Consider the following 20,250-nt stretch of genomic DNA (forward strand, 5'->3'; position numbering starts at 1 on the left):
AAAACAACTTTAACAATTATCATTTCAGTAACAATAATACTCCGGGCCTGAACCAATAATATATTTAGTGAAGCATTAACAACAATCTGATGACCTAATGACTCCGTGTGTTAATTATCTGTATGAATATGTAATACTAACTTATTACTATTATTATTATTATTATTATTATTATTATTATTATTATTATTATTATTATTATTATTATTATTCTGGGCTTGCGTGTGTGAAAAGAAACAAGAGAAAATAAGATCAGCAATAGACTATTTTTTTTCCGAGAGAGAGAGAGAGAGAGAGAGAGAGAGAGAGAGAGAGAGAGAGAGAGAGAGAGAGAGAGAGAGAGAGAGAGAGAGAGCATCCAAAATCCTTCACCAATAAAGACACACGTAGCAGTTTAAACGCGTGTACAACTGAAACAGGTAACGTATCCACCTGGCTGATTGGAATGACAGGTGTGACAACGCAAACTACTGGAGGTGAAAACATTTGACCTTCCTTTCCTTTTGTTTTTCCTTCCTTTCTTCTTCTATTATTATTTTCTTTCCGTACCCTGTCTTTATTGCTTCTTCATTCCTTCCTTCATGTATTCTTCCGAGTATTTCCTCCTCCTCCTCCTCCTCCTTCTCCTCCTCCGCCTCCTCCTCCTCCTCCTCCATCCATCCATCACCTCCCTCTGTTGTTCCACCGTCCTCCTTGTTGTCTTACGCTCCCCTGTCTTATCTTGTCGTTTCAGCCGTGCTCTCTTTTATTTCTGCCCTTGTCCCGTCTCCTGTTATACGTTAATCCTAGTTTTCCTAATGGACACACTCCCAACCCTCAAAAAATCATCCTTTCATCCCTCCCTTTTCTTCACACCGTATTTTCCTCGCCTTGTTTTCCTATCCTAATTTGTTTGCTTACCTTCCTCCTCGCGTGTCGTCCCTTCCTCCTCTACTCACTCACCCTGCCTCCCCTGTCGCCTCGCCCTCTACTAATATCTCCCCTGTTGTGTGTCGGACTGTCAGCCTACACCTCCTCCCCTTCCATCGCGCAGTCTCCCCTTCCCTCCCACGAGACGCACGCGACACCCTCAGGACCCAACTTCCGTCTGAGATTGTAGCTGGCCGAACAATTTAACCCGCTTTGGGCCTCCCACTCTAAGGCTTGTGGCCCCGGCGAGGTGTGTGCGGGGCCCTCAGGTAAGGCAGCAACTTAGCCTAACTTGGCAGCGCCCCGAGGGAGGGAAGGAAAGGAGGGGGAACGCACTCGCCTCAGGGACACCAACTTTCAGATTCAGTCACTTAGAAGTTGTATTCATTCCTACCCAGCTTATTTTTTTAGGTCTCGCTCTCTTTTTCTGTGGATTGAGTCAAGAAGTCCATGTGGTAGGGTGGTGTGGGGCTGTCCCGTGCTTCTGAGGCTAAGGGGGAATGAAGGACATGTATAGACGCGCTGTAGGTTAGGTTAAGTGAGCCAGTTATTCGTGCATCAAGTGGAGTCTTACATGTACTTGTGCCCTGATCCTCCCGTCTTCCCTCAAGCCAATCGGGGCAATCAGGCAGGGGGACGACAGACGGCTTTCTCTCTCCTGGCTTCCTCCCCCTATCTCCCTTCCCTGGCTCCCTCCCGTGGCTCTTCCTAAATCCCGCGCTGGATGGAGTGCGGAGGGTCGATTGGTTGTAAGGTTGGACGTGATGGTTCAGTACTTACCTTTTGGGGTCGGTTGAGATCAATCTGGTCCCAGCGGTTGAGGCCACTGCGCTTCACCCTGTTGAAGATAAGGATACATTGATGTCACGTGTTATCAGTAGCATTAGTGTTAGTATATCAGTAGTAGTAGTAGTAGTAGTAGTAGTAGTAGTAGTAGTAGTAGTAGTATTGCAGTTACTTTTATTATTGCAGTAAGAGTGATAGTAGCGGTGGTGGTAGTAGCTGCTGTACCCGTTCTCCTGCATATCCCAACGAAAGAATGAGAGATAATGACCCATAATGTTCCTACAAACACATACGCAATACAAATGCGACCCACAACACCATTACAGCCCTTTACCTAACGGGGGATCGAGGAGGAAAATAATAAAGACAATAAGCTGAACCATCTAGGGATTCAGGACCCTGGGTAGCTGCGGGGCTTCGGGCTTTACGTAACTCCAGCCCGCCTCCACCACACCCTCCTGCCCTCCACCTCTGTAACTCACCCACAATCAGAGAGAGAGAGGTGGGTACGGACCAGAGAGAGAGAGAGAGAGAGAGAGACCGAGGGCGGCCCGTCAAGGCAAGCTGGGGGATAGATGAAATCAATCAGGCACGCGTCGCTACATCTCCTGTGTCTGAGTGAGTGTCTAATTCAGGGAGGTGGCGGGCCGCTTATTTCTGAGAGCTGTGCAGCGCTTCACGGCACGAGGCGGATGGTGAGTGTTCGCTTCAGTTCTGCTCCTGTCTTTGCTGGTAACGATGGTGCTGATGAAGTGCAAAGAGAGAGAGAGAGAGAGAGAGAGAGAGAGAGAGGAGAGAGAGAGAGAGAGAGAGAGAGAGAGAGAGAGAGGAAATTGAAATAGAACACAAAGGAAATAGAAAGATGGGTAGATCACAGGAGAGAGAGAGAGAGAGAGAGAGAGAGAGATGAGAGAGAGAGGAGAGAGAGAGAGGAGATGAGAGAGAGAGAGAGAGAGAGTCTTACACGAACATTTTAATTATTACACAAATCCCCACCAACTTCCTCCTCCTACACTCCCTCTTCCTCCTCCTCCTCCTCCTCCTCTCCTCCTCCTCCCACTCCCTCCCGCACACGGATTCATTCTTAATTCCAAAGTTTCTCACGGTATCTAGTCATTTGCATAGTGGAGGACTGAGGTAATCCTGGGGCCGCTTCGGGAGGCACGTGCGCTCTTCCGCCCAGGCATTCAGAGCTCGAGTGGCCCCGTCCATCAGAAGGGCCTCGATCCCTCTCCGTTGACAGCCAAGTGGTGTTGGGTTTTCCGAGGCTGAGGGAAAGAAACTCGACTCGCTCTCTCTGCCGACTGCGTACGTAGATCACCAAGGCTATTAATTAAGGGATTTTCCTTTGCATTTAAGTGCCGTAGGAGGAAGAGGAGCAAGAGGAGGAAGTATGATGTGAATGGAGGTATAAAGAGGTATAGGAAGCGTGAAAGGGAAAGGGGAAAGAGGAGAAGGAAACGGAGCAATGTGAGGAGGTTTAAAAATGTGAAATGGAGGTATAGAGAGATTGAAAGTGAAGGGAAAGGGGGGAAAAAAAAAAAGAGGAGAAGGAGGTTTGAATATGTGAATAGTGGCATAGGAATGCAAAGTGAAAGGAAGAGAAATGGAAAGCGCAGGGCTAGGAGGAGCTTGTATGATGATGTGAATGGAGAAAGGAGAAGGAAAATAAGAGAGCAAACAGAAATCGGAGAGAAAGTTTGGGGAAAAGTGGAGAGGGAAAGGAATATAGCAAAAGTAAGATGGGCAAAGAAGGAGGATATATGATGAAAGGAAAGGAAGAGAAATAAAAGACAGCAAGAGAAAATACAATAAGAAAAGTAAAGGAACAGACAAAGAAGAAGAAAAAGAACGTATGAGGAAAGGAAAGGAAGGTAAATAGAAGAAAACAAGAGGAAATAGAATAAAATAAAGACATGACAAAAAGAATAGAAAAAAATTATGCATGAGGAAAAGAAGCGAAATATAAGAAGATAAGAGGAATCAGTATAGGAAAATTAAGAGAGACAAAGAAGGAATAAGCAAGGGACTAATAAGATGAAATACAGAGAGGGATGAGTAAAGAGCGGCGATGAGGAAGAAGTGAGTGATGGTACAGCAAGGTGCTCTGTTTACACGGATTATTCAGGAGTTCATAAACATTTGTAACGCCGTTTATGGGTTTATTTATCTCACCCATGCCAAGAATAGCGGAGATCGAGGGCAGGAGACTAAAGGAGGAGGAGGAGGAGGAGGAGGAGGAGGGAGGCTTCTGAGCAAGGGACGAAAGAGGAGATGTGAGAGAGAAGGAAAGGGAGGATGATAAGATTGGACGGAGTGGAGAACGTAGAGAGAGAGAGAGAGAGAGATGAGAGAGAGAGAGAGAGAGAGAGAGAGAGAGAGAGAGAGAGAGAGAGAGAGAGGGATTAGTCCAGCACTTGTACAGGATTGCGATAACTATTAAGAGCAGAAGAGATTAAGAGGAGGGCGATGCGTGCGGCTAGTTCATGGGCAGAGAGAGAGAGAGAGAGAGAGAGAGAGAGAGAGAGAGAGAGAGAGAGAGAGAGAGAGAGAGAGAGAGAGAGAGAGAGAGAGAGAGAGAGAGAGAGGAAAAACAGAAAGGTATCGAGTCCTCGCTCCTGAATCTCTTTTTCCTGCACGATTCTAAAAATGGAGCTGAACATTTTATAAAGTTTGGAGCCAACCCTCCCTCTGTTGCCCCCGTCCCCCCTCTCCCTTCCAGCCTGTTGCCTTACCGACCGCCTCACTCAGTCCACTCAGTCATCTCGGCATTAAACACTTTTCCTGTCAGTTGTTTTGTTGTTTATTGTTAAGCCAGTCATTAAATTAGTTGATAAATACAGTGAGTTATACAGTTATGCATCCGGTTTAAAAGGCAATCAGTCCATTTTCCAGTCAGATAGTCAGTTTGTAAGGCTATCGACCACTATTCATCAGTCTGTCAGTTACTAATTCAGAAAATATATTCAGGCAGTCAGTAACGTAGCCCTTTATACTAACACAACCCAGGCAGTCAAACATTCAGGCAGTCAGCAATTCAAATTATAGTTTATGAAACCAGTACCTCAGTCGTCTCATCAAACAGTCAAACAATTAATCAAACAACCTTAGAGAAGATTGATAATTTTCTCAGTTAGTACGTCTTTCGTAAGCCAGTTAAAGACACACATACTAGTACAACCAGTTATCCCAAATGCATCAGTCATTCAGCCTCACTTCCAGCCAAGTTACACATAATCATGCAGTAACTCGGTCCAGCAATATTATTCAGCCAGTCTAGATGTTTCAGTCAGTCAGATGCAACAAGCCAGACAATCTAACATCCATTTCACTAACATTCCATTCAGTAAAGTCACATCACTTCCACATAATCCTGCAGTCGTCCTATCACGGATTCAGCAAGCCAGACACCCTAACATCCATTTAACTAACGGATCATTCAGCAAGAGCTACCCTGTTCACAATCCATGACACGAACTCCAGCACTGTAGCTATCACGCCCCCAATGCTGCATCGCCCCCGCCACGCCACGCACAGCACACACCACACACGTAGCGCAGCACACACACACACACACACACACACACACACACACACACACACACACACCAGCTATTTGCATGTGTAGAATTCCTCGAGTGCCACGCCTGCTGGGGATATGCTGGGAGAGTAGCGTGGGGAGAGAGAGAGAGAGAGAGAGAGGAGAGAGAGAGAGAGAGAGAGAGAGAGAGAGAGAGAGAGGGGGGGGGGGGAGAAAGCAGTGCAAGATTTATTGTAACTGTTACTCAATACTGGAACATGGTTGTGATAGTGACGTAAGAGCACTCACACACCGTTTTCTTTCATACAAATGGAGCTTGAATGAGGGTGATTCGTCAAGGTCAAGTTGCAATGATGCCTGTAGTTATGACCCTCTTCGGTATCTTTTTTACACCTCCTTGTCTAAGATCGATGCTTTTTTACGTAATACAAGCATAACTATAACAACTTTTATGTCCACATAGTCAGTTGTATAGGCTTTTGGAAACCTTTACAATTACCAGAGCCTTGTGAAAGCATAGCAAATAGTGATGAAGGCATTATTTTAAGTGAAAAGTCTTTGTACGAGAGAAAGAGAGAGAGAAAGGGGGTGGGGGGTGATGGCGGGACCTTGGGAGAGTAGAGTGAGAGTGGAGGGCATCGTATTAGAGCGTGTTATGCCAAGTTGAGGGCTCATCTCCCACCTCGTAGCACCCCACCGCTCCCCCGCCTCTTCATTATGGCGGAATCAATACTTGCTTCCTCAGGGGATGGACCGAGGCGTGGGTTGGGGATGGGCTGGGGAGAGCGGGATGGGGACGCGGGGAGAGTGAGAGAAAAGCTCGTGCTCGACTCATTTCAATAAACATCTCAACGCTGCACTGGTTCAAACGCGTAATGCAATCCCCATGACCCCATCTCTCTCTCTCTCTCTCTCTCACTCTCCTCTCTCTCTCTCTCTCTCTCTCTCTCTCTCTCTCTCTCTCTCTCTGGTATTAATTTAGTCATGTCACTGTAGTTATTTTTGGTGGGCAGTATTATTTTTTTTTTCTAATCATGCGTGATATGCAAATGTTTTGTTGCTGGGAATTAATTGCCCGCGAAACCCAAATAACATTATATTAATAAGTGTGGCCATGCAGGGCAGCTCCTGTCCAACCACCTCACCGATCATAGCTTGTAGATTGACCCGTATAACGTTTGTAATTAGCATCCCCCAACACACACGGCGAAGTGACAGGAGCTGGCGGAGGGTGGCGAAAGCCAAGGAACATGGATTTAGCGATTTCTCTCTCTCTCTCTCTCTCTCTCTCTCTCTCTCTCTCTCTCTCTCTCTCTCTCTCTCTCTCTCTCTCTCTCTCTCTCTCTCTCTTCATGTGGCCCTATTTCCAATTCAGAGAGCGCGGGCTGTTGGCTGTGAACGCGTGAAAGCTGAGGAGCCTAGGAACAGGCGGGCAGATGAACTAGTCTCCCTCCCTTCCTCTCTAAACTTTCCCCCTCAACGCCTCTTTCTAACGCTTTCGCTATCACTCACATAATGGCCAACGGGATCAGCGTAACAGCTATGAATATTGTATAACACTGTATGCAAATTTAGCAGAAAGTAAACACAATCCTTCTCTCCAAGTGAAGTAGGTACGCCCGTTAGGGTACAATACATCTAGTCCTCTACCTCCCAGTGACTATCTCCCGTGGCCCGACAGGTGGGAACAAAGATGGCTGTGAGGCCTCGGGCTGCCCCTTATCTCATTTATCAGTATAATCATTAGTGGTGCTCTAGTGAGATAAGAACGCTGAACTTGCGCCCTTCAATGTATGGTGAGTGAGTGCGTGAGTTAGTGAGAGAGCAGTGAGTGTGTGGAGGCGCGGGGCTGCTGTGCTGTCTCGCCGAGGTTGTTTATATTCCGACGCTTTCATTTTCATATATAAAAAGTGAGTATAAATAGTGGAAGTGTATCTCGATAATCAGGGAGATTAGGGTGTGCGATTGTAGGTATTAACGATAACGAGCCTGGCGGCGATACAAACAACGTGTTTAGATGAAAGGAGGATTGTGTGAATGTAGAAATTCATTTTGTTAATAATGTAATTTGTATACTTTTAATCATGCCATCACCAGGAAATCTGTAAGCTTGAGCGAAGTGAATGTTACGATGTGAACTTGTCGGCCTGTATCAAATGAGAATCTAAATAAAATGTGGTTTTTAATTTCGTTTCTTTTAGACTACAGTTATATAAAAATGTTTCGTACTTAAATAATAATTTGAAATAAAAATAAGCTTTTAGAAGCAGAAAAGTGAAAATTCTCCTACGAGGAAAAACGATTTGAAATTCTCTGCCAGGATAAAACGAGAAACTAAACACTAAATAAATAACGTGTTCAGTTGTTTCTCTCAGACTACAGGTATTTGAAAAATTAACAGTATAATTTGCATATACGTTTTACAATAAAAACAAGTATTCAAAGGTTGAAAAAGTGGAAACGTTGATAGGAGGAAAAAAGCTTGGAATTCATTGTTGAAGCGAGTGGCGGCGGCGGAGGTAAACATGTCCCACGTGGAGGCCTCCTGCACACTCCAAGCGGTCCCGGCCCTCAAACACTATACGGGCATCAACGTGTACAAGAGCCTACGCAAGCATTCACCAGTACCCACGTGTATGTATTAGTATTTCACGTTTACTCAAGAAGGAGAAAGAGTTAAATAGTGCTCGCAAAATGGCTGCGCAGGACAAGAGCCAGTGGTATTATTTCGGTAAGCCGTCAGAAAAATACCTCTACATTTTCTTCATATCCAACTTTACACACGTGTCAGTAAATTAAGGCTTATGATGGGGAACGTGTAGTGTGTAGGGAGGTAAGATGAACCAGCGATGATTAGAGGTAAGGGGGCGAGGGAGGAAGAGAGGGAGGGAGAGGGCAGCCGTAAAAGTTCCCGCCATCGTTTCCTCTCCCTGCTATGGCCTCCTGTTTGAATGGCTTCACGCGAGGCTTTAAAAACGGAGGTTAGCGTTGCTGCCCCTCATTGACCCTTGTTCCCTTCCTGGTGTTCCTCGTGCCGCCGCTGTGCGTCTGCTGCATCCCTAGGCCTTGTTCTGCGTTTTTATGTGAGTGGAGAGTGTATAGCTGGCTGTGGGCGGTCCGGTGAGGGCTGCTTGGCCTGGCACCGCTTGGGTATTAATGGCGCGGGAATTACAACGGGAGTTATTTTCTTCGAATGTTGTTTATCTAGGGACTCGTGCCGCACTGTGACCTTTTATGTGGGAGGCTAATGTGGTTGTATGGTTTGTGTTTGTGCTGAAGTGCCCCACAAAGGAATATTTTTGCTGTTTTCAACCTCTCTACCCTCTCTAATTTCCTTTTTCATTGCCCTGTCGCATGGAGTTATCCTTCGTTCATGGTCTTGTGTGTGCTGGGGAAGAGTAATGAGTGTGTGTGTTTTGGGTTTATATATACTGAAGTGCCCAACAAAGGATTCTATATGCTGTTTTTTTTTTTCTTTTTTCTTGCATTCTTCGCTTCGGTGGTTATGACTCATATATTAGGACTAGTTTTTATTTGTTTTCTTAGCCTTTGTGGCAGGGCTGAAGAAATGGTGTGTTTTGTATTTATTTTTACATTGAAAAGGGAATTATTCTCCTGTTGTCTCCCACCTAAGCTAGTATTGCAGTGCTTGTAACTCTTGGAATTAGCATCAAGTAAGCAAAGCAAACTTGGGGACCAGTAACTAGTGGTGCTCAGTCAAGCTTGTTAATATCTAGTTATGGTACTTAATCAGCAGTTTGATGAACATGCATGGAAGTGTTTGGGTAAATCTTACCAAATGGGTGTTAGTGAAAGTGACGGCAAAATAAACTTATGATACAGTAACTGATAGCACAGGAACAATATTATGTGTTGAGGTTAGTTTTATTGCACCTATAAATTCAAGGTCTTGTCAAGAATACAAGAAATGGATAGTTAGGACTTTATTAGATTCCAAGGTTAATGTTATGGGTGGCTAGGGATTCATTTTGTGGATATCCTTTGTAGAATGCCCACTGAAGGTATGAGGCATTAGTGATGGGGAAAAGTAAATTAGTTTTGGTTAATTTGCTAAATCTAAAGCGAGTATGCTATAAAATACTTACTGGACATCAGTCTTGGTGACGAGGGCATATCCGCTCCACACACACATGCCCACCATGGCTCCCCCAATGATGGTCACCAGAGGGATGACCTGTGGGACAGAAGCATTTATATTAGACTTTCACTGATAATTATTATCTCATTATTTTGATCCTGTAAGTGCATGAAGTATATAATGCAGAAATATAGAGCATATAGCAGTGTTGTGAGCTGTGTCATTGGTTGCTTGGTATTGTAAAGTTTGCAGTTGGTACAATGTGTTGTGTTGTTCAGTACCATCATCATGAATCAAGATGAAAATTCTCACTAATGTAGAAATGTGGAAGTTTTGCAGTTGCACTTCATCTTCCAGCAGAACAAATTTCATGGAGAAGCTGTGGCACACATGTATTAGTAGTGCGTAGTTTAACACTATATGCAGAGTATTGTTATTGGCTTGTATTTCAAGCCAATAAGTAACATGCAGCCTTTCTGTAATATAGAGGAGTCTGTGCCTTTGCTTACAGAGATACTTCCATTTCCAGTTCCAAAATTTCTGTTGACTATTTGGCTGTAGATTATGAGTTTTGTACTAACTTCTGTGTTTTTTCTTTCCAGCTAGGAATATTGATCTGGTCAAAGGTGACCACCTCAAGATGGAAGGAGTGTCTACCGGCGACCACATGAACGGGTCTTCAGGAGCTTCACAGGGCGGGTCATCAGGACGCTCATCTCCCTCCGGTGGGTAATTTCACTTGCCTTTTATAAGTCTCTCTCTCTCTCTCTCTCTCTCTCTCTCTCTCTCTCTCTCTCTCTCTCTCTCTCTCTCTCTCTCTCTCTCTCTCTCTCTCTCTCTCTCTCTCTCTCTCTCTCTCTCTCTCTCTCTCTCTCTCTCTCTCTCTCTCTCTCCATCAGCCTTTGCTATTAACAGGAGTAAAAAAGATTTAAAGAGCTGAGTATTATCTCATTAGCTCAAACAAAAGTGGAAGCATTCCAGTCACACACGAGAATTATGCTGTTTTACATAGAATGAAGAATTATTGTGATTAAAGATTCTTTAAAAGTACAAGATTATGAGTTATGAGGGTGTGAGAAATGAAAGTAAGTGTGCTTAAGTCTCTAAATGAAGTTGAAAGAAGAGAGGTGCATCATTAAACACCAGATAATGTGATGCTTAGTGTGTACCCGAGTGAGGCTGCTTGATTAGAGACTGATATCACTCAGGAATTTGCTGATGTCAACTTCACATTTGTTGCCTTTTTTTTTTTTTACACCATCAAGTAAAAGTTTATTATACACCAGCATTTATGCTTTTTAATATTATATATATCTAAATTTTGAGGATATTCTGTAGTTTTAGAATTATTTGGAATGATTGTGTGTGTGTGTGTGTGTGTAGTATACCACTTGATGGTATGATAGACAAGGCTCATAACCAAGAGGCTCTGGTTGTGTCTTTCTGTTCACCTGGCAGATAATAGGTGTTAGATACAAGTTTGGGAATGGCAACCTTGTAACCTAGCAACAGGAGAGGCATGTTGCTGGGTTGCTGGGTCCTCTCAGTTGTGAGTTGAGTGCACTATCTGTAACTTTCCCTGCAGTGGACTCCTGCGTGATGAAAAGTGGGATATGGCGATGATGATATAGTGTGTGATCCTTGTGCACTAGGCATATGTGATGCATGACAGGTGAAAGTTAGAGGCTTCTTCACCTTACTTAAGTAAATTAAAGGCATGAAATATTAAATGTATACGTTCCTTATGTGAATTTTCATGCCAAACTTTGATATTGATATCCCTTAAAACTCCAGAAAGTACCAGACACTTCAGTAATATAAAGTGAAGCACTAGTACATTAAGTGCATGACTTGTATAGGAAAGGCTGGCCAGTGTTGCTTAGTGAAGAGGAAGGTCAACAAAGAAGGAAATGAGATCACAATGCATTTACAAGATAAAGTAATCAGCATACTGAGAAAATGGAATTGCTTCAGTAATGCATTTCCTTAATATTGTGCTGTTTTTCATATTCAGATGTGCATTAGTTGATAAATCATTTCATGGAATAATTTCACTAAAAATAAGTTAATAGAAAAGAAAGGATAATTCTTTGTCTTCCACATACTGTGTGCACATTAATAAGTGAATTGCAGGTGGCTGTTAATTGTACATGAGAGTTTCACTGATAGGGAACTGGTTAGGAGATGATTGCATTGGTCAGCTGGCCACACATTCTGCCACCAGGCCTTGCATCATAAGCCTTGGCTGATGGGGTTATTCTGATGATTCACTGTCTCATATGAAATAACATTGTACATCCTGATGGTTCTGGCACAAAATGTATCGCTATCAAATGCTAGAATTAGCTGGAGAAATATAGAATTTTCATTACCAATTGTTCTTAAGGATTCCACAGTCAAATTGGATTATATATTTTACCAGTTTTGTTCATATTCTGTTTAGTGGAAAGGAGCCTGCTAAAGGCTAGACACAAAATTAAGGAGAGAAGAGGAAAAGCTTCTTTAATTGTTGATAAAAGTAGATAATAGATGAGTACCATGGCTGTGTTGTCTATGGTAGCTGCATGCAATGTTAGACTACTGAATATATAAAGAAACTATTTTGTAGTCAGGCTTGTCTTTGTGTACTTCAGCATGGTTGATGAGAGAAGAGGGTTTGTGCATATTGAGCAAGAAATGACTGGTTATATAAGCAATGCTTGGTCGTGTAACAGAAAATAATTATGGAAATTTTTTAACAACCAAGCGGATAGAGTCAGGTTGATGGGATTAGATCATCTTGTGTTAGAACTGAGATGAAAGTGGATGAAAAGTTATTTCAGTATCATAGTGAGGAGAAAACTTGACAAGACTCGAAAGTGACAAGCCTTGAGGTAAAGAAAATAGGATGGAATATTGTGCAAGTAAAAGGTGATCAAGGGGTCATGTACATAATAACACAAGATTAATAGAAAATGGAGTTGTTTACAAGGCATTTATATAAGGAATAATAGCATTTGTATGAAAAGTGAATAGTCGAATTAAGACAAAGGAAATAAAGTTTGAGCTTACGTGTATTAAAGTATCATACATGTGTAAGATGTTAGGAAATGTTATAACATGAAAGATGAATGAACTGTCAGGCTATGTATGTTATGTAGCACAAGGAGAAAGGTGGATATTACTTGTCTAAAAAAGAAAATTAATGGAAAAAATAACCAGTAATCTGATTCTGATGATACCTACATAGTGTCTGAATTTAGGAACACTGCTGCTGAAGAAAGACTGAGTGGAAGGAAGAGATTGGAAACTTGAGATTAGGATTTGTGTTAGTATATATGTGTTAATCTGTGTTCTTTCCTCACTAACCTTACCTCCCTTGTCCCACCCCAGACCCCGCCCCCAACAAGATGTTTGTCGGGGGCCTTTCATGGCAGACAACCCCTGAGAAACTGCGGGAGTACTTTGGTTCCTACGGCACTGTGCGGGATGTGCTCATCATGAAGGACCCTGTGACACAGGTGAGCTGATGATCTGTTGTCATTGTCACCACACAGTTATTGTTGTCACTATTTGTGTTATCGTCATCATTATCCATCTTTACACCTTGCCATTCTTTTGGACTGGTGTTAAAGGAATGGTTGTGGCAGATGTTGCCTGAGGATACAGTGCCCTAATGTTCATTCATGTTCCACCACCACCCATTATTATTTATCCATTATTGTTATTATTATTGTTAGGCTGATATTTCATATGATTTCTATGATAATTGTTCTTGTGTATGGGAAGATAAGTTTATAAAAGATTATTACTGTACTTATTATTTTGTTTATAGTGGATTGGCCTGCTGCCAAGTGTGCTGAGGCTTTAGTGAACCATTATGTGTAGAAATGAAAGATGTGTATGGAAGTGTAAGGATATCTATGAGACAATTGATCTTTGATCATGTTATTTTTATATTTATTCAAATTTTCTCTTGAATTGTCTGAAAAAAAAAAAATCCAAGGAAGGAAAGAAAACTGCCAAGTGAATAGATGGAGTGTTTAGAAGCACTTGAAACATGTATCTTAAAACAGCAGGTCTGTCAGAGTCTTCGGCTTAGTGTTATCAGATAAGAGGAAGCTCTGATATATATAATGGGAGATTGTATAGTTTGAATTGTCATCTTTGGTGTGTGTGTGTGTGTGTGTGTGCTGATTAATTTTCAGGGTCAGATGGAGTGGAATGGATTCTTTATAAAACTAAATAGGAAAAGCAAAAGCCATTTTAATTTAATCTTTGCTAGTGACATCATTGAAACGGTTAAGAAGGGTCACTGTGTATGTATGTATGTAACTGTCATTGTGTTAGGTATTTTAACATAGTACATGTGGGAGACTGGCAATAAGTACTTGGCAGTAGTATTGGGTCTTACAAGTCATCCATGATCAGTCTTATGCTATCAGACTTTCCTTTAAGAAATCTTAGTGTATGTCTGTGTATATGTATGTGCTCATGGGTGGTGCATATGTGAATTATAGTTTATGGAAATGGAGAATAATGAAAGATAAAAGGTGGAAAATGTCTGGTCTGTGTGTGTGTGGTGGGGGGGGGTGTGCTCTCTCTGCTGAGGAAGGGATGTAAGAAGCCACAGAGGTGTAGGATTTTGAAGCCCAGCTAGCTGCCACAGAAGAGGGAAGGAGAAGCAGGAGGGGGAGTGTGGGGTGTAATCTCATTGTGGCACAGGTATTGGGGTTGAGTGAACAGAAGCCAATTAGTAGTGCTCCCTCATATGGAGAGGCCTTGTTCTTGTTTATTTACATTCTCTCTCTCTCTCTCTCTCTCTCTCTCTCTCTCTCTCTCTCTCTCTCTCTCTCTCTCTCTCTCTCTCTCTCTCTCTCTCTCTCTCTCTCTCTCTCTCTCTCTCTCTCTCTCTCTCTCTCTCTCTCTCTCTCTCTCTCTCTCTCTCTCTCTCTCTCTCTCTACACACACACACACACCCACCCACCCTCCCTCCCTCCCTCCCTCCCCTCCCTCCCTCATAGCAGTCACTTCCTTTCTCTTTCACCATTTCAGGAAGTTATTGATGCTGATGAAAGGATCTCTTGTTTTAGGATATCTCCATGACCTTACATTAACTTTTGAAATTACACTTCAGATTATTACCACCATTCCTTTGTTTTAGGCCATTATATTTCTCATTACTTTACTCACTTTATTCTTTAGCAGATTCTGTAGGAAAGTTTTTTTTTTTTTTTTTTTTTTTTTTTTTTTTTTTTTTTTTTTTTTTTTTTTTTATAGGATTTGGGACATGAGGTGGTCCCTTTCAAGTATCCTTTTTACATTACACATTGGATTATTACCACTGCTCCTTTTCATATCCTTTGTTTTTGGGTCATTATATTTCTCTCTTCTTTCCTTGGCAGGTATTGTTGGAATGACTGACATTTTCTTTTCACTTCACACTACCACTACTCCCTTTTATCATATGTTCTTAGAGTCATTTCTCATTCCTTAACATATACTGTGGGAAAGTTACATGTGTTTAACTGTTTTTCTTAATGGTGGGGACACAAGGCGGTCCCTTACAGATGTGTTGAGGCAGTGTGTATATCCGTGTATCTGGTGCCGCCTGCCACATTAACACTATTCATTGACTCCCAGGTGTATCATAGTGATGGGAGAGAAGCAGTGTTGGGTGAGAGGTGAGGTCCTTAGCTTGAGTGCCCAGTTCCAGCCTCTGGTCCGTGTTGACTTGTTATTTACTTTTTTTGTCGCACAGTCACTGAGATTACTGTAATGGAAGTGGTGTTTATTATTATTATCATTATTATTATTATTATTATTACTACATTATTATACTTTATTTGTTTGTTGGGCAGTGTTGTGGTGTATTGTTGAGGCAGGTTGGTTGGTTGTGTGTAGGAGCAGTCTCTTTCTCTTGGTATGTGTGTGTGCATATGTGTGTGTATGTATGTGTTATATATATATATATATATATATATATATATATATATATATATATATATATATATATATATATATATATATATATATATATATATATAAATCTGGTAGAGACTGATTCTGGTAGAAACTACAGTCAGAATGTACCCTTAGAAACTGTGATTATATATTCAAATGATATTTTCTTTAAAGCAAGCAAGTGTAAATTAAACCTAACATGAATGAATCAAGCCTAAATTTAATCTAATGTAACTTCTTTGTAGGGATTTTTTTGTAATTAGCTAAACTAAACTTAACCTATTTCTATCCTGTCCTAAACATAATCTGTCTTACTTGACTATGTAATCTATGTATAATGAACACATTAATTACATCCCAATAGATATATAATCTCAGGTTTTACAGGCATGGTTTCTGATTGTACTACTTCTGGTAGAAAACTTGATTCTGCCAGATAATATATATATATATATATATATATATATATATATATATATATATATATATATATATATATATATATATATATATATATATATATATTATGTACATACATACATGCATACATGCACATGTAAGCAACACATTTGTGTGTTGTGCAAGGTTTAAGACCGAGATGATGGTAGTGAGGCCAGGTCACTGCTTGCCCCACACCACTGGACACATCAACACCAGCCACTGTGTGGGGGCACAGTAACTTGGCTTTTCAGACCACTGAAATGTAGATAATAGATTATTTTTCTAGCCAGATTTGTAGTGTTTTGCTGAGAATTTTCTGTTGGTGTTTTTCCAAGTACTGCTGGGTACTGATAAGCTACAGTTGGGTTATTGATGTGACTGTAAGCCTTGACTATAGGTGGCACTGTGGCCCGGTAGTATTGGTTGGTGGGAATAACAAGCAACTTAATACTGCATTTAGTTTGGTGTAATGTGGTGGAGTAGCAAACAAATTCTTAGTATCTCAAGACTTACAATTATTGTCCACGCATCTAGTTACTGTGTACTGTAAAACATAACAATAGACAAGCATTCCAATAAAAATATTTGACTGATATGAAACTGTTACTTAATATATAATTATAATATGGAATAAGAAAATCATCCCATTGGTAAAGACATGACAAGCTTGAACCTCACTCCTCCCCCCTCCCCCTCACAGCGGAGCCGTGGCTTTGGCTTCATCACATTTGGAGATGCCAGCAGTGTGGAGAAGGTGATCTCTGTCCCAAACCATGTGCTGGATGGCAAGAAGATTGATCCCAAGCATGCCACCCCCAAGAACAAGGGTAAAACCAACCGCACTAAGAAGATCTTTGTTGGAGGGGTGAGCCAGGAGACCAGTGCTGAGGAGGTCAAGGCTTACTTCTCTTCCTTTGGCAAGGTTAGTACTTGTATGTCATGCCTGAAATGGCTGCTGCTCTTGTGGGCATGCTTGCAGGGTTAGTGTTAGTGTAACTGTGTAGCTGTGAGGGAATTTTGGGTTAGTGACTTGGATAAAAACATCTGGTCAAATGGCCATAGGTGGTGTCATCTTTGTACTTGGTTAGTGTACCGGATCAAGCTAGAGTTTGTTAAGGCCAGGGTGACTTGGCTCCTCACATGTGGTGATGGAGGAACGTTGTGTTGCCTGCAGGTGGAGGAAGCCGTCATGCTGATGGACAACCAGACCAAGCGTCACCGTGGCTTTGGCTTTGTCACTTTTGAATGTGAGGACGTGGTGGAGCGTGTCTGTGACATCCATTTCCACACCATCAAGAACAAGAAAGTGGAATGCAAGAAGGCCCAGCCTAAGGAGGCTGTCCAGGCTGCCTCACTCCTTTCAAAGAGGTTAATAGTAGGCCAGAGTGGCCTGGCCAGCCCCATAGTCACTGCTCAGTCAGCCCATATTCAAGCTGCTGCTGCTGCAGCTGCAGCTGCTCAGGCTGCTGCCTTAAGTGGCTATGGCAAGCTGATGGGTGGGGGCACATACCCTCCACTGTCTGCCTACCGTTACACACCTTATCCCCTCCCCTCCACTGCCCTCACATCAGCTGGCATCCCTACAGGTGGGGCTCCCCACACCACTGCCCTTCCCACAGGCCCCACTCTATCTGCAGTTTCTGCTGCTCCCACCATTGCCAACCAGGCAGCTGCCCTGTCCACCTCAGCCAACCATTCTATCCCCACACTGTCCACCCATGCTGGGCTTACCACTCCTTACCAGGGATACTCCCTCACCAATGTGGACATGAGCTCCTTCCAGGGAGTTGACTGGAATGCCATGTATGGGGTGGGCATGTATGCCTAGTGGTGCTGTCTTGCCACGCTCATCCCCCCTGCTTCCCCCTCACCCACAATTCAGCTTGGTCTCCAGCTCATTTTTCTCTGTTAGTAAACTTTCCCAGCACCACCCACCGCCCTCATCCCCTCACCCAACACTGTGAGTCCAGCCTGCCCACCAGCGCCACTGTGAGTCTCATTCTTTCCTCTTTCCTTTCCCTCTACTACTTGCACCAGATATTCTCAGCCTCAGGGAGTTGTGCATAATTTTAAGTTTGTTCTGTGTCCACACCTTCAGCCTCAAACTTTCCTTCCTAACTCCAAGGTGTTTTCCTCTCCTTTCTTCAGCTGTCCTGGCACTTTGATGTGAGTGTCAAGTCTTATCTCCCATTTTGATTCAAGTCTTCCCTTATTTTCCCAGGTCTTCCTGTTCAGTTTTTGTCTTCCTCATTTTATCAAGTCTTCCCTCCAGAGCATTATTTCCATGCCTTTGATTCGTCTTCCTTCTCTTGGCCAGCCTTTACTTTTCCCACCTTTCCTCTGATCTGCGTGAGCTCATGTGTTTAGTGGTGTGCATGGTGGTCCTGTCCCCCACTCTCCCCAGTCAGTGCGGTGATACGAGTGAGTGCCATAAAGGGAACCGATCCTGGGCTGGGCTCATAGTGGGATACTAGATCTCTGATGACGGAAGATGTACTTAGATTAATGTACATCTCTCTCTCTTGGCAGTGCGCTGCCCAACACATAGTCTTGTACTTAAGCCAATTTTTCGCTTTTTTATTATTTTTTTTTTATTTTTTATTTATTTTTTATTTATTTTATTTTTTTTTATTTATTTTTGTTAGTCAAGTGTGCATTTGTAGGGTGTAAGTGGAGAGGCTGGAGCAGCCTGGCCCAGGCCAAGAAAAACACACTTGGACCTGCTCAACCTGAACAAAGCAAGATGTACATATTTGTGTATGGAGATCAGATTTTTTGGCTGTCTCGGTAATTTGTGGTCCCAAGTTCGGACCAAGGCTGCCCGGGCGAGTGGCCCTGTTCCAGGGACCCTCAGCCAAGGAGGGCAGCCTTTGTTTTGTTGGATACAGCCAGACATAATTTTCTTGGAGCGATTTTTGCATGAAACTTGGGATCAAGAATTTTAAGTTGAGTTACTGTTAAGGTCACAAGAGCACGAGGGCCAGGGGGAGAGACAGCACCCACTGGCCCCCTTGCTGAGAGTCAGTGGAGTTAGTCCCCTGCTGGCTACATTCCACTTTGGTCAGTTACTTTGGCTGCCTGGTCTGGTCGGTCGGGACTAGCTTACTATAGCAAGTGTGTTTTAGTAATAAGTGCGGAGCAATACTCAGTGTGCGTTGCGTTCGTTTGCTTCTGAAGTCTTCTCTGTGAAACACATAACACCTCAGTGGTACTTGATGTGACCCACCCCAGCTGTGTACCTTGTTCCTCAACCCCACACCAGAGGTTTGTGTTGATATCAAGTTTAGTCATCCACACAATTCCATCATCCCTCACCAGACCCATCTGCCACTGCCCCATTTCCTCCCTTGTCCCCATGCCACCACACGTCCCCGTCCCCTTACCCGCCACCCCTTCCACCACGCCCCCGCCCTACCAGCTTGCCTGCCTCAAGGTGTGCCAACAAGACTGCTCTCAGGCCTTTTTAGCGGGTGGGCCCTCTTTGGCACCACATTGTGAAGGCTGCACAGCTCCTGGGCCCACACGCCTGGGCGGCCATCAGTGGGTGGAGCGCTCACCTTGTCCTTCCAACAGTAAGTATGTGAGCCGGGAGGAGCAGAGCCACCCCCACACCTTGGTCTCTGGCATGCCATGTATCCATTAATATCCTTCTAGGCCTGTCTAGGAAGTTCTGGTACAGTCGTAGGCAGCATAACAACTTGATAACTTTTATTTTTGTTATTTGCACCACATTGGAATGTCCAGCAAATACCATGTAGGCCTTTGATAATCAATTTTGACTTCTGTTGTGCAACATTGATCTCTGTTCTCCATGTCTCTGCCTCGGCCTAGAGTGAGCCCATAGCTTTAGAGTGTAATGTATATAGCTTTATGTGTGGAATACTGACCAGGATATAAGGCCATTGTTAGACTATGGAGACTTAGTAGTCGACATGTCTGGGATACTGTGTTATTTATTTATTTTTTTGTTTTGATTGACATGAAAGTTGTGGCTGTTGTTTGACCAGATGAACTTGGAATGCCTAGACTGTCCCTTCCCTCCTGTTTCCTGTGTGGTCCCCCCATTCCTTTCCTTCCCGTGAGCCTCCCCGGCCCTTACCCTTACTTCCTGTCCTCCTCACCCCCCTCCTCTTCCTCTCCCTGCCCTGCTACCCCATATCCATTTTCCTTCCCCGCCTTCCTGCGTGACATCCTCTTCCCGGTAGCTTCCTCCCCCGTGCTCCTCTCCGCGTGGCGGTAAGGGTGGCAGGGTGGCCCGGCATCTCCCACGCAGTTAACGTTCACCACGCAAACAAACCGCACCACATTAGGTATTAGTGGATGTCATCATTTTCCCTTTTAAGTTGATATGAGGAGTAAAGAAGGATTATTACTTGCCTTAAGCTGGCGATATATATATATATATATATATATATATATATATATATATATATATATATATATATATATATATATATATATATATATATATATATATATATATATATATATATATATATATATATATATATATATATATATATATTATGCT

At 42.9% G+C, this 20,250-nt stretch overlaps 1 protein-coding gene across 1 annotated transcript; it reads left to right on the forward strand.

The window, feature by feature from the left end:
- Window positions 1–7,680: 7,680 nt before the first annotated feature.
- LOC135099712 (RNA-binding protein Musashi homolog 1-like) lies at window positions 7,681–19,456 on the forward strand. Its single transcript, XM_064002178.1, has 5 exons — window positions 7,681–7,870; window positions 9,938–10,060; window positions 12,708–12,835; window positions 16,420–16,641; window positions 16,894–19,456. Exons 1-5 carry the CDS (start codon window positions 7,762–7,764, stop codon window positions 17,545–17,547), a joined length of 1,236 nt encoding a protein of 411 aa, XP_063858248.1. The 5' UTR covers window positions 7,681–7,761; the 3' UTR covers window positions 17,548–19,456.
- The last annotated feature ends 794 nt before the right edge of the window (window positions 19,457–20,250 follow it).

The sequence above is a fragment of the Scylla paramamosain genome, chromosome 4 (assembly GCF_035594125.1).
Source record: "Scylla paramamosain isolate STU-SP2022 chromosome 4, ASM3559412v1, whole genome shotgun sequence".
Classification (NCBI taxonomy): Eukaryota; Metazoa; Arthropoda; class Malacostraca; order Decapoda; family Portunidae; genus Scylla; species Scylla paramamosain.